At 46.2% G+C, this 17,098-nt stretch overlaps 1 protein-coding gene across 1 annotated transcript in view; it reads left to right on the forward strand.

The window, feature by feature from the left end:
* The window catches only part of clasp2 (cytoplasmic linker associated protein 2), a 52,131-nt gene that overhangs the window by 32,504 nt on the left and 2,529 nt on the right, over nucleotides 1-17,098 (forward strand). Inside the window, 22 exon segments of the mRNA XM_079288716.1 lie at nucleotides 477-629; nucleotides 1,233-1,256; nucleotides 2,780-2,881; nucleotides 3,130-3,156; nucleotides 5,871-6,044; nucleotides 6,225-6,269; nucleotides 7,478-7,585; nucleotides 7,925-7,987; nucleotides 8,496-8,602; nucleotides 8,748-8,771; nucleotides 8,943-9,095; nucleotides 9,290-9,381; nucleotides 9,466-9,529; nucleotides 10,224-10,283; nucleotides 11,067-11,230; nucleotides 11,920-11,998; nucleotides 13,555-13,698; nucleotides 13,826-13,969; nucleotides 14,096-14,202; nucleotides 14,836-14,977; nucleotides 16,589-16,772; nucleotides 16,887-17,080. Coding sequence (XP_079144842.1) covers nucleotides 477-629; nucleotides 1,233-1,256; nucleotides 2,780-2,881; nucleotides 3,130-3,156; nucleotides 5,871-6,044; nucleotides 6,225-6,269; nucleotides 7,478-7,585; nucleotides 7,925-7,987; nucleotides 8,496-8,602; nucleotides 8,748-8,771; nucleotides 8,943-9,095; nucleotides 9,290-9,381; nucleotides 9,466-9,529; nucleotides 10,224-10,283; nucleotides 11,067-11,230; nucleotides 11,920-11,998; nucleotides 13,555-13,698; nucleotides 13,826-13,969; nucleotides 14,096-14,202; nucleotides 14,836-14,977; nucleotides 16,589-16,772; nucleotides 16,887-17,080 — 2,354 coding nt within the window.

Consider the following 17,098-nt stretch of genomic DNA (forward strand, 5'->3'; position numbering starts at 1 on the left):
ACACACACACACACACACACACACACACACACACACACACACACACACACACACACACACACACACACACCAACCACCACACACACACACACACACACACACACACACACACACACACACACACACACACACACACACACACACACACACACACTGTGACAAACATCAGCTCCCACAGAGCCATTTCCCATCATTCTCATTTACATCTGCCTGTGTCCGTACAGCCACATCCTGTCACGTTGTTTTCATGTTACTACACACATGTACGCACGCACACACACACACACACATGCTTACATGTGTCTGGCTGTTTGTGTACTTCTGTATGGTATCAGTATTGAGTAGTGTGGTTGCCTGCATGTGTTTTGTGATGTATCTATACCCTCATCACCTCCCATCCCTTCTCCAACACACTCCTCCTCCTCCTCCTCCTCCTCCTCCTCCTCCTCCTCCTCCTCCTCCTGCTGCCCTATCAGTCCCTTTGGGTTCAAAGGGCGGGCCGTCGTCGGCCTCCCTGCAGCGATCCCGTAGCGACGTGGATGTTAACGCAGCAGCGGTCGCTAAGCACCGGAACGTCGGACAGACCAGGGCAGCAGGGCGCCTGCACCCTGGCTCCTACTCCTCACTGGGTAAGGGTCCTGTTAGCCAAGCTAGACGAGTAATCAGACAGGAGTCTCAGGAGTCGTCTCGGGTCAGCTCAGAGGTAGTGCTTCTGAAGCTTCGGACAGGTTGAAGTGAACGTTATGCTCTATAAACGCTGGCCACATCTACAGACGGATGGATCCCACACACTCCTCTCTCTCCTCTCCTCTCCTGCTGCCTCCTCATTGCCTGTTGATGTGTCCTGTACATGTTTTGGTATGAATATCGTCTGTGTGCATGTTCTGTTGTGTTCTCTCTCTGTCTTGATGTTGACCACTGCATCTGCTCCCTTTTTACCAGATGCTCTGTAACTAATACAGACTGTGCTCTCTCTTCTCTTGTGTCTCTTCTCTTGTTTTCCGTCTTTCATTCTGAATACTTTTTCGTTATTTTGTGTTTCATGTCACTGACACTTTCTGTTTTGATCTTCATTTTCCCTTTTTCGGATTCCCTTTTCCTTTTGTGTCTCTTACTTTTATTAATCATTTGTATCGATCCTTCGTTTTTTGTTTCCATTTGTTTCTTCCCTTTTCTTTCTCCCACCCACTCTCTCTCTCCCTCGCTTTCTCTCTCTCTCTCTGCCACTAAAGATGATGCCTCTGATAAAACGGATGGTAAGATCATCTCACTCTGCTTCACCAGCAACAACCTACTCATGCTTTTCTTTTCTTTTATTTCTCTTCTTTTCCCTTTCCTCACCTCATTCCAGTCCAACAAATCCAGTCAGCTTCTTTTGTTGCAGCGTGTGGCCACAGCGCCCCCTGCTGTCAAACGTACACTACACCCTCATTTGTATCACCTTCCTACTCATCGCATCATGAATCAAATTAAATACACATCTTAAGATCATCTTCTGCTTTGCTACGGTTTAATCTTGTGTTTAATGTAGAAAAAGGTCTGACCAGCAACGCGTTCAGTTATTGAGGCTTTAATAGGATACTTAGCATGTGTAGGGGTTCAGATACTTTGACAACATACATATATATATATATATATATATATATATATATATATACATATAAATATTACCTACATAGAATGTAAAGGGAAGATATGAATACAGTATGAAACGTGCAGGTGAAGTGTACTCTTTACAACCTGCTCCCTCTTTGTCTGTCTGTAGGGACCAGGTCAGACAATGGTAAGGTTGTGGTTAGGGGTGTGTGTGTGTGTGTGTGTGTGTGTGTGTGTGTGTGTGTGTGTGTGTGTGTGTGTGTGTGTGTGTGTGTGTGTGTGTGTGTGTGTGTGTGTGTGTGTGTGTGTGTGTGTGTGTGTGTGTGTGTGTGTGTTTAGGGATGTTCTAGTTGGGGAAAGTGGACTCAATATATATTGAAGTTCTTGTAGCGGCAGCCTCAATTTATAGAAGCACAAATGTAAAATAAAATGTTTTTAGATCGTGAACGTTAACATTGATAGTGGCGATGGTATTTTGGCTGAGCAAACGCATAAATTGCAGCTTTAAGTGGGTCGGATGACGCTCTGCCGTGGCTGAAGTGAATTATAGTTCTGAACTGTTGCAGTAATATCTCACAGTGACCCGCAAAGTGCTGCAAGAAGTTGGTTGATATCTGCATAAAATCACTTAATGCTGCACATTTTAACACGTTTTTTAATCTGTCAGTTAAATGATACGACTGTACTGTATTAAAACGCACCAATGCTGGTGTTAATATTGACATTTATTACCAAATGTATTAAAATCAGTATTTCATGGGTTGAAAATGGCTCAAATTCAAATCTACTGCTTTAAATCAGACCTGAACCTTTCTGATGTAGAGTCCACCGTTTTGGACTCATCTATGCGATGAATCATCACCCCTCTCTCGCTCAGACACGGGGGTGAACTTACACTCAAAAGATAAATAAATATCAGAGTCATGACAAGTGATGACCTGCTGACCCACTGAAGCATCCCTGGTGTTTGTGTCTTGTGTGGCCGAGTGTTTAGTTTAGGATCTAACGTTCGCTCAGCAGCTTCCAGCATTAGTGGCTTTTCGTCGGTCGTAGTGCTTCTTAGGTTCTGGGCTTCATTCAGCTGCAAACTAGATGTGACTAGATGTGTAGCAAGTGTAGCAGTGTGTGTGTGTGTTTTTTTTTTTTTTCTCTCTTACAGTGTTTTTCCCTCCACATAATACAGGCCGTGTACGTACCAAGCAGCCCTTGTCCACCGCCAGCAGCGTGTCCAGCCAGGTGGACTCACGAGGACGCAGCCGCACTAAGATGGTCTCCCAGTCCCAACGTATGTACCCCCCCCCCCCCCCCCCCCCAGACTTAAACTCAGCTGTGACTGGAACGTTCCGGAAGTCCACTTACCGCATCACATAAACACAAACACAGCAACAGAATCGGTGTGTGTGTGTGTGTGTGTGGGGGTGAGCTTCTTTGAGAGTGTGTTGGTAGTTTCTCTGGCTCTTGTTGTAGAGTACGGTATTATTATTTGTTGCCTTCATGGTGACAAGCTCTATGTGAATGTTTTTGTGCCTTCAGGTTCCGACGAATCCGATTGCACACCAGGTATTCTGTGTGTGTGTGTGTGTGTGTGTGTGTGTGTGTGTGTGTGTGTCTCTATCTGTGTACCACAGTGGGAATGGTGGTCCACCTGCTGTCGCTCTCATTCTGATCAAGGTGTTTTGTGTAAAGAGGAGTTATTGTGTGTGTGTGTGTGTGTGTGTGTGTGTGTTTGAATGTGTTTTTCTATGCATGTTGTGTCATCACTGAGTATGGGTGTGGTGGACAGTTTATTTCCGCTGCTCTGGCTGTCGTGTAGGTTATTAAAAAAATACTTCAACAGACATTAAGTAACTGAGCTACTGCGCTAGCTACTGTTGCAACACATAAAGCAGATGTGTGTGTGTGTACCTGCTTTCCAAGAGTACTTGCAGCTTAAAGCGTGATGGCGTTGGTCCTGGTTTGAAGTCTGGCAGTGATTGGACCACAGCCCACATGACATCTGGACATGTAGAGACCAAATGGAAGGTTTCTGATCAAAGGTTCAAAGCCCAAAATCTCACAACAGAAAGGTTACAGTCAGCATTCATTCCGGGGACAACGACTCTGCAGTGGTCACTGCTGTTTATCGGCTCCATCCTACAAATATTCTATTGTATTAAAATATACAAAACACAATAAGTATGCTCTCCTCAAAGCCACCAGACTCCAATCAAAACAAACTTCATTCAAACTCAACAGAAACCAAATAAAACTCATCAAAACCGTCCTGATTCGTCTTTCCCCTGTTCCAACAATCACCAAGTCTGGTTTGAGAGTTTGAAAGAGACTGAATATGTTAAAAAAAAAAATATATATATATATATCAATAAATAAATTTAAAAAAAGAAGTTACCACCGTAACATTTTCACTCTTTATTAACCCTGCATATACGTGCTCATCACAGAAACAGATGAAACAGCAGCTGAACGGAGGATTTCTACGTGTGTGTGTGTGTGTGTGTGATCGAGTGTGTGGACATTTTTTTAAGCACATTTTCCTTTTGAGGCATTTTCTTTTCCTCATTGTGAACAGGCCTTACTTGATTCATATGCCAACTGTCCCAACATGCATTGCTTCTCCCAGCCTATCATCTGCAGCTGGTTCAGTGTGTTTGTTTGAGCAACATACTTTTGTTTTCTCTTAAATAAATGGAGTGCTTTAGCTTTGCCTTCATTCTCGATGTGGAACACCGGGGTGCGCTCCCATCGTGCTCTGTGTTCTGACTCCCATGACGCTTTTCTTTTTTTGCGCTAACACCCATAATTCATCTGGTTTAATCTGCTGTTCCTTCCCCCCTCGCCTCTGCTTCCCCCCCCTCCTCTCAACCAATGGGCTTAATGGCTCAGGATCTCAGTCTGCTACCCCTGTTGGTGGTAAGATTTCAACACTACTTCTTTTTCTGCTCTTTTTATCCTTACTGCCTCCTCTCTGCTGCCCTGACTTCCCCCCCCTCCTTCACATGCACCCAGAAAAGGTCACTTAAAGCTCCTCCCACTCTGGCATGCTGGGAGTTGTAGTCACAGACTGTTAACTTGGCTGTTCTGTGATCATGCTCAACACACCGCTTTGGGAGCCTTGTGTTTCTGCCTAAAAAAAAAAGGACAAACTTCTGTCCTAAGTGGAATTCAGTTTCCAAAATATTTGTTTTTAGATCCCGAACAAATAATTCTGAACATTATTTTGTTAAAATTGGCATTTGTAGAATCCACATTGACTTTGTGTATCTGTAAATATAAAGAGATGAGGGAAGAAAGGAAGGTAGAGTTGACTTTAAAATGTAAGAAAGAAACGTCAAAGAGAGGTTGAAGTCTTCTTTCCATGATAAACGTATGTTCTGCTAAATCACAAGTGTGATCAAGATAATAGAAACATCTCTATGTAGCAAATAGCAATTAGACATATTTATTTAGCTCTGTGTCACCAGTACATAGAAGCAGTTCATTTGTGTGTGTGTGTGTGTGTGTGTGTGTGTGTGTGTGTGTGTGTGTGTAGTTGAGTTTTCGTGTCACTGAGAGAGCGAGAGAGTCCGGTCTGCGTGCTCATTTGTCAGTCATGCTGAAATCAGTTACGGTCCAGCTTCATGCCCTGAAGCTTGTTCCTCAAAAGTCTGTTCACACACATTCAGCACCCCAGAGCAGCTTCTCCTCCACTGTTGTGTCCTCGGGTTGATAGTGATGTGAGTCGTCGTAGTGTTAGTCACAATGTGGGCTTTGCAGTTGGAGATGGGACGACATGGGGGACGAGAAAATTGAGACCTCTGTCATCAAATGTTATGGATTCATTTTGGACTAAAAAGACGACAGAGCCGTCTGTAAATCATGTCAAAGTGTCACTTTTATGTATTTATTTTGTTGGAATTGCACATATGTGTGACAGATTGTGTACAAATAGGCACCGACACAAAATGTACGTCCCTCTTGGTTTGGCTTTCAAACTCTCCGAGCCCCATCCATCGATCCTCTTTCCAACATCAAACATTGTAACGTTTGCCATTACGTTCTGTGTATTGTTTACATATTGTGGTGAATGTTATTTAAAAAAAGAGTTTGGAAACTAGTTCCACTAAGTTAAGGGCAGTAGCAACTGTCTTAGTCATAATTTTCACAGTAAGCTCCTCACATCAACTGCTTCCGTTTCTCTGCAGCGCTCCCTGTTAAGCTCCTCTTGTTGCCCGAGCAAAGCTCTGACTTTATTCCTCCCTGTCTTTTATGTTTTGTCTCTCTGCGTCCCTCTGAAGCCGGCAGTCGCAGCGGCTCCCCGGGTCGTGTGCTGACGAGTACGGCCCTGAGCACCCTGAGCTCAGGGGCCCACCGGGTGCTGGCCGGGTCCAGCGGGGACAAAAACAGACGCAGCCGAATCCCCCGTAGCCAGGGCTGCTCCAGAGACGCCTCCCCCACCCGCCTGTCAGTTGGTAAGCAAATGTGTCTTTTCTGCAAAAGCTCAAATGCTATATGATGGTTTGGTTATAAAAACTCAGTGGTCCCTTAGGTGCAGCACACACAATCGTCCACTTATCCTTAGATCTCATCTTTTTCTCCCCTCCTGCTCCCTTTCCTCTTGCCTTCCTGCCCCCGGTGCTTCTGTCCTGTAGCTCCTTCCAGCATTAGTTCCATCTACAACGGAGCAAGCAGAGGAGGTAAGGCTCCGACCTCGACCGGACCATCCTGCTATCCATCGCTTAACCTCAAATCCATCTGAAAATCATCCCTCATTCTTTATCTCCATCCATCACTACAAGTCTCACAATCCCGATCCCTCCATCGAGCCTCGCAGAGTCGACTCCTCTCTAACCTGTCTCTGATTTCATGGCTGCGCTGTTACGGTGACGGGTGCCCATGATCAGCGGATCCTCCCTGTCTTTACTAACCTGTTGTCGTGGCTGATGACTGAGCCTTCTGGCAGGATCAGTGAAGCTGCATCGGGGCTTTGTAAACCCCCCCCCCCCCCCCCCCCCGGCAGGCTGTGATTAACCCTGATTGGCTGGGTACATGCTGACGAACACAGCAATGAAGGGTGAAGTTGATTGCGATGCTACTGGATGAAAAAAAAAAAAAGAAGCAGATCCTCCCCTTTCCCCCGATGGCTTAATTCATCTCAAATCACTTCCTTCTCTGTTCTGCGTGTTTGTGTGCATTCTGCAGGGTGCACGTGATTATCAGACTTTGTTTTCGTTTCATTTAAACGTGAGTGCAGCACACCTGTGCTTCTGTTGGGTGCATCTCAACGAGAGCTGACACAATTATGAATCAACATACAATTTAATTGCAACTGTTTAAGTTACTTTTTTTTAACCAAATGTGCCCAAAGTTCACTAGTTCTAGCTCCTGAAATTCTGATTATGAACTAGGAAACTATGATATTGAACCCAAATGTAATATGTGACGAATCAATTTAAAGAAGTCACCTTTTGGGGAACTTTTGTTTGGGGCTTTCAGTATTTGTGGACATTTTATAGACGAGCTGAAACGATCAAACCTTGCACGAAAATCCCAAACAGGAAGTGACTAAACCCTGTTGAGATGCTCCCCGGGAGCCGTTCCACCTGTGCTCTTATTCTCTCTTGGTCACTCAGTTGGTCACTTTTGCCTGTTCTGTCTTATTCATGTCTTTATCCATGTACCGTCCTCTCTCTCTCTCGCTCTCTCGCTCTCTCTCTCTCGCTCTCCTTTGTCACTGCTCATGTTTGTCTTTCTTCTTTGTCTTTTTCTTGTCTTCTTCGTGTCCCTTCCCCTTCCCCTCTGTGTTCTTACTACCACTTTTCTTCCCTCCGCTGCTCTTCCCCCCCCCCCCCCCCCTCATCTTTCCCTCTGCTGCGGTGCGGTGTTGTTACCCGGGTGGCGTTAGCTCGGGGCAGTCGTATCCCTCGGCCCAGTATGAGTCAGGGCTGCAGCAGAGAGGCCAGCAGGGAGAGCAGCCGCGACACGAGCCCCATTCGCTCCTTCACTCCCCTCGGTGAGTAGCCAGGAGGGATGACGAGTCAACTCACAATGATCAAAAGAGAACAGAAACCTTTTTGTATACATTACGTTAGCTCAAAACAACAAAAAACTGACTTTTATTTACATTCAGTGTCTGATTTACACTAAATCCCAACAGTGTAAAAAGTTGAGGGCGATTAACATCAGAAAAACAATCACATGCATGTTTTTCAGCCTTTCTTTCCACTCTCACATCTTTGTTCGGTCAGTGTTAGGGGTGTGTGCGTGTGCGTGTGTGTGTGTTTGTCTCGTGTGTGTGTGTGTGTGTGCGCGAGTGTTAAACTCTGTATGTGTGTTTTAATCTTGGTTGCAGCGTCGCGGAGCTACTCTCGCTCCACCGGAGCTCTCCACACACCTGACGCTTTTGGCGCTGCAGGTGAAGGCTGAGTACATCTGTTTCTCCGTACCTCACCCACCCACCCACCTGTTCGCTCACCCGTTTTCTTTTTGTTCTCTTTAGTGCCGAGCATCTTCTCCGACATTATTTGTTTCTTTTATTGTCCATCAGCCTCTTGTGTTTTTTTAATGTTTTTTTTGTATTCTGCTCCAGGATGTCGAACCTTCCAGTGGAATTGCATGTTTCCGCCCATTCTGCCAGTTTTTACCATTTGTTTTCTTTATTCAGCTCCGCCCCTTTCCTGCAAGGCCGACATGTTCCTCTGTGTTTTCTGTCAATCATACTTTCTCCCCCCAGCAGCACCTGCAATGTCACCTAACAAGTCATCCCATCAACTTACAGGGTTGCCTCATGGGAAATGTAGTGTGTGTGGGACGTCATCAGTGGGACGAGTGAGAGAAGGGAGTTAGAAATCTTTGGAGTCGAGTCTAACGTTTGTTCTCTCTTGCTGTCCTTCCGCTCTTTCCATCCGTCTGATTCTCTGCAGGATCGGGTTTGGGCATCAGCCAGTCCAGTCGTCTCTCTTCCTCAGTCAGCGCCATGAGGGTCCTCAACACGGGCTCCGACGTAGAAGAGGCCCTCGCAGATGCTCTGGTACGAGAACACGTACACATAACGTATAATAACTCTGCTCACATTTCAGTAAGCTGTCACCATGTGCAGCTCACATCTCCTGGAGTGTGTGTGTGTGTGTGTGTGTTAACTAACCCCTGGTTCTACCTCTGTTTAATGCTGTCAGCTGTTGGGAGACATCCGGTCCAAGGTCAGCTTCTTCTCCTGCCTCGTGTGTGTGTGTGTGTGTGTGTAGCTGTGTTTGTGCTCTATGAAAACAGCTGTGTGAGTGCATGTTTTTTGCCTGTGCCTGTTATTACTTCTGTCTTAATTTTCAGCTTAATTTCATCTCCTCTGGATTTCTGTCCTCCACCCGCAGAAGAAGCCAGCACGGCGGCGGTACGAAAACTACGGCATGTACTCTGACGACGACGCCAACAGCGATGCATCCAGCGCCTGCTCGGAGAGGTCCTACAGCTCCAGGAACGGAGGAGCCATCCCCACATACATGAGACAGACGGAAGACGTGGCTGAGGTTGGCGGCAACAGCAGCCATACATATAGTCATTTGGCCAAACAACAAAGACACCTTTTAGCCCCACAGCTGAGGAAATGAGTGCAAGAATTGGAAAGCTATGACTCTTCTGTGTCAGGCTCAGCATTTCTAAATCGCATTACTTCCTCGGTGCCTGTATAGAAGTCTGAACAGGTCTCTGTGGTTCTTGCCAGGTGCTGAACCGCTGTGCCAGTGCCAACTGGTCGGAGAGGAAGGAGGGGCTTCTGGGCCTGCAGGCGCTGCTGAAGAACCAACGCACCCTCAGGTCAGCCACAGAGCAGGCAGTTGCGTTCTCAAAGAACGACTCGATCGCTGATTTTATTCTAACCGTTTTGTTTTTGATCTGCAGTCGGGTAGAGTTGAAGAGGCTGTGTGAAATCTTCACCCGGATGTTTGCAGACCCTCACAGTAAGGTATGAGTGCATACGGCGCAAGTACTCACCCAAAGACGCACAGCACTCACTCATTCACGATATCATCTCAAATAGATTCATCATTCACCCACTTCTATTTTTTTTATCCCCACCAACCTTCACTGTACCGGATTCTGCCAAAACAAACACAAAGGACCGATTTGTTAACACACACACACACACACACACATTTCAACACTCACAGATGTTAAATCGTTCTGTTTTTGATACGTTTAGAGATAAAGAAGATAAACGGGTCAAACTATACTATCAGTTGTACACTCGCATGAATATTCACACTCGGACATAATCATGGGCATGCAGCGTGTGCGATGGACTGTCGTCTAACGGCATGCCACGCCTGAGTTTACGTGTGACCTCACACCTCTCCGCCGTCCTGTGGGATTGCTCTGTCACTGCAGCCGATCCACCGGCTGTGCTCACTGTGTTCACTGGTGCTCCCTCTCTTGGCGACGACACTGACCGCACGCGCTCAGACGCACTTAAATATAAGCGCTTATTTTTGGGCTGCCAGCTCCTCTTTCTGACGAACCAGCTGCGTTTCGTTCCTCTCTAACATTGCCACTTTCCTTTCGGCCTTTTTTTTTTTTTTTTTTGAGTGCCCGTTGTCTCACACATGTCGTACGGTGTGTGAGCCTCTTCCCCCCTCGTTTGACGATTTGATGAATTTCAGCGAGATTCCGGCAGAGTGTACGGCACGGCAGAATCCGGTATAAGCTCAGCCTCCTTCAAGGTACTGCATCTCACCCTGGACCCCTCTCCTGCCTCCATCTGTCCATCCCACACCATCCTCACTTCTTCTTTCTCACCTCCCATGTTCATCAACGTCTCTCTCAGTTCTTTCCTAGAGTGCACAGAACATCCCTTTACGTTTTAAAGAACGTTGTTGCTCTTATTTATTTGACTCTTATTTCCATTTTTGCAAATGTTGGAACAGAAAGTGGAGTTTTATAGCGTGCACACGGACGCTGAGTTCATTCAGGTGTTCTTTGTCAGGATGCTAACAGATGTGTGTCTCTCTCTCCCCCCCCATGCCACTTCACTCTGGAACTCTCTGTAGAGAGTAAGTTTGGCCAATCAGTGCTACTGTATTTACACGTGTGTTTGGATGGAGTCACTCACTAACCTACCTCACATAAGGTTGCTTGAAACTACACTTTCCTGCTGAAATCATCCACCGGCATGTAGAGATGGTGACCACACAGTCTGATTGGTTACTTCTTAAGTAATTAACTGTCTCATGTTGGTTGTTTTCTAATATTATTAATATTCATTTGATTATTTAAGTTGAATTGGTCATTGAGAATCAAAGTGTGCTGCTGCAATAACGAGTGAATAACCACTAACTTCACCATGGGAACTAATGCTACTCTCACATGATACTCCAGCAGAACCTCCCTGTATCCTGTAATAACACTGTAAATGCAGGACTACTTGTATGCATGCATGTGTGCGTGAAACGTGAATTGTCGAGTGACCCGAGTCCCCGCGTGACCCAAACTCTGTGTGTGTTTAGGTGTTCAGCATGTTCCTGGAGACACTGGTGGATTTCATCCTGGTCCACAAGGAAGATCTGCAGGACTGGCTGTTCGTCCTGCTCACACAGCTGCTGAAGAAGATGGGAGCGGACCTGCTGGGCTCCGTGCAGGCCAAAGTGCAGAGAGCCCTGGATGTCACACGGTGGGTGGCACACTATCACAGTACAGCCATTAGGGCATGTAAGTTCTTCACCCATGGGTGACATAAGTATCCAGACCTTTGGGAATAGTATGCCTATTGTCTGTGCTTATGTTATTTGTTACTTATACCATGGTCGGGGTGAATACTCGGTTCTGATTGGCTGCAAGGTGGCCGTTAACGTCTGATAACGGACACTTACTAATTAGTTAATGCACTGGCGACAAAATCAGAATAAGTTATTTACAACGCTGAGTGTTACGTTAGTTCCTCTGAACACCACAGGATGGCGACTTTAACACACAAGTGGCAAGAAAAGAAAAGAATGGTTTTAATCTTTCCTTTGCTAAGTGAGCGTGGTATAAGCAGCATAATGCCCTTCGAGGTGTCCATAATCAGGAATTAATGGACTCAAGAGGCAACCGCCGACACACACTGGCCTCCCCGTCGTAACGGATTCAGCGATCAGTATTGTGAGATGAAACCAGACGGGATGCTTTAGGGATCTGCTCACCCTGTCGGGGTTCATTTTGCAATAATTACTCACTGATTATTATCTCTTATGTAATGGATATCTTGTCGGGCAGTATCTCATATACTTGCTGTCTTCTCTGTCTTGTGTTTTTACACACAAATCATTGTTTACTCTGACCTTTTGTATTAACAGCAATGTGTTTTTTCCCCTCTGACAGAGAGTCTTTCCCCAATGACCTCCAGTTCACTATTCTCATGAGGTTTACCGTGGACCAGACACAGACGCCCAACCTCAAGGTGTGTGTGTGTGATTGGACAGCGATTGATCTGGCTTGCTGCTCTGCTACAGTGTGAACGCTCCCTTCAAGCGTCCCTCCTCTAACTTCTTGTTCATGCTCTCGTACTTTCCTCTTCACGAACCAGTATCACCCCCCCCCCCACACCACACACACTACTTACCTTCGACTCAAGCTTTGCTACTTCATCCCTCCTCCTCGCTCTCCTTACCCCTTCATCCCTACCTTTTTTATTTTTTCATTTAAGAGATAGCTTGCTGTTGCTTTTTATTGTTGCTGTCAGCTGTTGTTTTTGTAGTCACAAACTCCAGGCAGTGAGAAGAAGTGGCCACTTGAAGCACAGTTTTGGATCATTGAGCTACTCTGAGACCTGAGGAAACTCTTGATGGTCATAAAACATTGTTCTCAGAGTCTGTTGGCTCACAGCGGGACCTCACAGCTCACATCACAGACTAGGAGAGGGCAATATGACGACACGTACTGTGAGACAGTAGAAATGTGTCTGTGGGTGATCAGTGGGATTTTTGCAATCGTGATGAAGTACTTGGATTTCTCTGATCTGCAATTCACTGGATAGGATCTGCTTATTTTATCTGAAAGCAGTTTTCTCAATTGAATTTTCAGGAAAAGATCTCAACATCACACAATAGAAAAGCCGAACCCACCCTAAACATACTGCATGATCAAGTCATGTACTTTCCTTTCAACGCTGACAAGTATACTCTCTTTATAAGGATCCTAATATAATGTTCAGTCTTCCATCTTACAAACTATCCATCCATCCATCTTACAAACTGTTGCATGAAGCTTCATAAACTGTTTTTTATTAATTAACAAGGCATCACAGCTCTTGGCTGCCATCATGTGGCCTGAACGATTACATTGTATATTACAGATTTTTCAGAATAATATCATAAAATTTAAATGTGGCCCAAGCCTACTTTCCAATCTTTTTACTCCTCTTAAACTCTCTGCACCCTCCCTCCCTCCCTCCCTCCCTCTGCTCCCTCCCTCTGCTCCCTCTTCCTCTCTTGTCTGCCCCTGTCCTCGTCTCCCCTTTCTCTCTCCGTTGATTGACGCGGTGATTCTCCTCTTTCTCTCTGAAGCCCGTACGGAGCTCGTGTTGCGGGCGAGGGCGAGGCAGGGGAGGGTCCGGGGTTAAATTGTTCCCCCCCAGAGCGCGGCGCCACGCCTGCTCTCTAGACGAGCAGGCCGCAGCCTGGAGCCAGTCCTCCCAGGTCAGTGCGCTCCGGGGGGAGCACTTATATGGGCGCGCGCAAATGCTGCTAAGTGATTTGGAGGAAGTTTCTGGTCCATATGGGAAGAGATGGAAGGAAATCAGGGCAGGAGTCAGTTGTTGTGGCGCTTCGGAGCCTGCGCTGAATGTTTGCTGTGATTGGTTCCTTTTGTTTTTGTCATCGCTTTTCTTTTTGATTGATTTGTGATGAAGCATGGCCATGACTGTCGTTTGCGCTTCTCACACAGTGCACAGTGCAGTATCTTTGTTGTCAGTCAACTTCCTAATGAGTCCTATATCTGCACATTTGTGTATTACAGGTGAAGGTGGCCATTTTGAAGTATATCGACACGCTGACGATACAGATGGAAGCTCCAGACTTTGTGAACTCCAGTGAGACTCGGCTCGCCATCTCCCGCATCATCACGTGGACGACTGAACCCAAGAGCTCTGACGTCAGAAAGGTGCTCGCACACAAAACCTGCACCAGCTCAAAACATTATTCCCACAGTTAATGCACACAAACGCAGGGAAAGACGATAGCGATTCCAACCCTTTCTGACCGGGATGGATGTATGTTTTGTGCTACAGGCGGCCCAGTCGGTGTTGATCTCACTGTTCCAGCTCAACACTCCAGAGTTCACCATGCTGCTGGCAGCTCTGCCCAAAACCTTCCAGGACGGAGCCACCAAGCTGCTCCAAAACCATCTGAAGAACACTGGCAACGCTGCACAGGTAACGAAGGGAGTGTTTCAGACGCGCGCGGTACGCTGCGGTTGTGAATCATTACAGTGCTGCATTAATCGCAGACTTCTTTTCTAACTGAACTTTACTTGTGTGTTCTTCGTCACACTTCCTCAGGCAACAATGGGCAGCCCTCTGACGCGCCACACCCCCCGCTCTCCAGCTAACTGGTCCAGCCCGGTCACCTCCCCCACCAACACCTCCCAGAACACCCCCTCACCAAGGTACCGCTCACTCACACTTGGAACATCTAACAATAGTTGACATATTAGCATGAACACAGGACAACGTGTACTCAGGAGACGAGAGTAAAGTCTACAGATGTGCGTATAGATGAGACAACATGAGTCGGTGTGGCTCAGTGGGCCGGAAATATCACGATACCATTGTCATGGCCTAAATAATATCCAGATAACAACATTATCGCAATACTTAAAGAATTTTTTTTTTAAAGTCAGTCAGTCAAATTTATCTATAAGTTTGTTTATTGTGCGTTTTGTCTCTTTTTGGCGAATGAATTAAACTCAAACTTCGAGTGCAGGGAGGTGGAGAGTCTGATTTAAGAGGCTGTGGATTATTTACACAATATCAAATGTGCACTATCAACATTTAATTTATTAAATATCACAACACACCTACTGCCTCTTTTTCTCCTTGGGTTTATATGATCAGTACAGTTTTTGTTGTTTTAATGTCGATTTTAAATTTTGGTCATCCACTGGAATATTGTTTTCCACATTTATCTCAAGAAGCACGTGTAACACCGTATGAAGTATGTTTCGTACGTGGAGTAAAGCGGTTTGAAGACTCACTTGAGCTGCAGCCCTGGCTCAGTGTCCCTTTTCTTTCGTGTGCAGTGCATTTGACTACGACACAGAGAACATGAACTCAGAGGACATCTACAGCTCACTGAAAGGTGTCACTGAGGCCATCCAGAACTTCAGCGTCCGCAGCCAAGAGGACATGAATGAACCGCTCCACCGGCGGGAGGGAGACGAGGTGAGTGGAGCAGACCGGGGGATGCTGTGTGATGTATGTGTTGATGCAAGTTTACATCAGTGTCCGGACTGACACGGAGCCTCTGGAGCTGTACTGGTCTGTAATTCTTGGCCACACCTTTTTGTTTAAGTACAATTTGACATAGCGTGACATTTTCAGGGGACACAACTTTGAGTGAAAACAAATGTGAAACATTTACAGAGGTTTGTGTGAAGCGCAGCAGTCAAGATTTACAAGCAGAAGTGGTGTTGAAGAGGAGGCTTAAAAAATGACCGGGCTGCCAACTGTTAGGAATTCTTTCATGAAAGACAACAAAGCTAGTTTCACACTTCATCTTCTCTGCTTGTTGTAAAGGAGCCAACCGCTGCAATCGGACAGTATTTTCTGTTGGAACTGAAGCCGAACGCAAATGAAATGTCAGAGAAAAAATAGTTTGAATGCATTTTAATGTTCATCAGTTCCTGCATTCTTCAGAAACACAATTAACTTTGATTCCCTGTTGTGGGCAACATTTCATGTAGTGTTGTGCAACAGGGGGCGTCGTGCAGAGTTGCTGACTGAAATATAAGTTGATTAAACAATAAAGTTGCTCAGTGTTGCCATCGCAATTACACGTCTGTTTGACACTACTGTCAGAATGATGCCTTTTTTTAGGCACAGTCTTACTTTTTTAAGCTGCTTAATTCTGATCAACAGATATGGAAACGAGATCTGACAAAGTTTTCCATCTTAACTTTGGATGCGTGATGGTTTTTTGCTATGCGTGCGAAGCTACAGGCGTAACTCACTTGGTACTTAAACAGTAATGGGTTCTGATCCATGTCTTGTTGAGCCTTGCAACATGTTTTCCAAGACTTGCAAAGGTGTAAACACACGCACACACACGAACACACACACACACACAACCACAGCCAGCTACATTAAATGTGTCTGACCCTGAAATGTGATCTGTTCCACCTCTCCCCCCTGCAGTGTGGGAACTGAGAGACCTACATTGAGTGTTTATGAGACTGAAGGCCGTCAACTTCAACCTATGATAAAAATCATGTGTGTTATCTGTTATGATCCCAGTGAGCAACAATAACCTCCCCTTTAATATTTGACAAATAGTGTTCAGTTCAAATTTATGACTTCAGACGTCGTGTCAGCTCTTTCTCCAGACCCTCAGCCACCCCTGCTCCTCTATAGGACACGGTGTACTGTAGTACAGAGGTGTGACGCCCTGACATTCTCCCCGTAACTTGCATCTGAAATCTAACCAGCCCACATGTCATCAGCCTGCCAAACACAGCAAACCTGACTCCTCAAACCACCACTCAGACCGCGGCTTTGAGTGTAAATATACACAGAAATAAGAGCTTCTTAACCCTCTTCACCCATGCACCAGTTCTCAGTGGGTGGTTCCACCCAAGTCGGCCTTCTTAGGTCGGCCTCTCATCCAGAGAACGACATGCTTTCAACAAAGTAAATATCACCCAAATGTTCCCGATCATGTGATTCAGAGGAAACACATCTTTTTTTACTTTCTTTAGTGAATATAACTTGTTGGGAAAAGCAAACAATGTTTGACTGCAGTGACGATGTTGAGCGGTTTTTATTTCATCTCCGCAGGGGGACAGCGGGACAGACTTTGTGGACGGCGGAGGCCGCGTGGCTCTGGACAACAAGACGTCCCTCCTCAACACCCCCCTGCTCTCCTCCAGCCCCCGAGGGGCCCGCGAGCACTTCTCCGACTCTCCCTTCAAACACAGCCGCAAAGACTCCAGCATGGACGACTCCGAGCATCTCACAGATGGTACAGGAACACATTGTGACAGACCAACACACACGCACTGCACCACTCAAAACAAACGGGATGATAACTGTCCCATGTTTGTTTGTTGTTTTCTCGTCGATTGTCTCTTAACAGACAGCAGCCTGGACCAGTCGGAGCTGGTGGCCGAGCTGCTGAAAGAGCTGTCCAATCACAACGAGCGCATTGAGGAGAGGAAGGCAGCGCTGTGCGATCTGCTGAAGCTGATCCGCGAGAACACCCTGCAGGTGTGGGACGAACATTTCAAGACCATCCTGCTGCTCCTAATGGAAACGATGAGCGACAGAGAGGTACACACGCCGGCTTCC

The sequence above is a fragment of the Melanostigma gelatinosum genome, assembly GCF_949748355.1.
Source record: "Melanostigma gelatinosum genome assembly, chromosome: 17".
NCBI lineage: Eukaryota > Metazoa > Chordata > Actinopteri > Perciformes > Zoarcidae > Melanostigma > Melanostigma gelatinosum.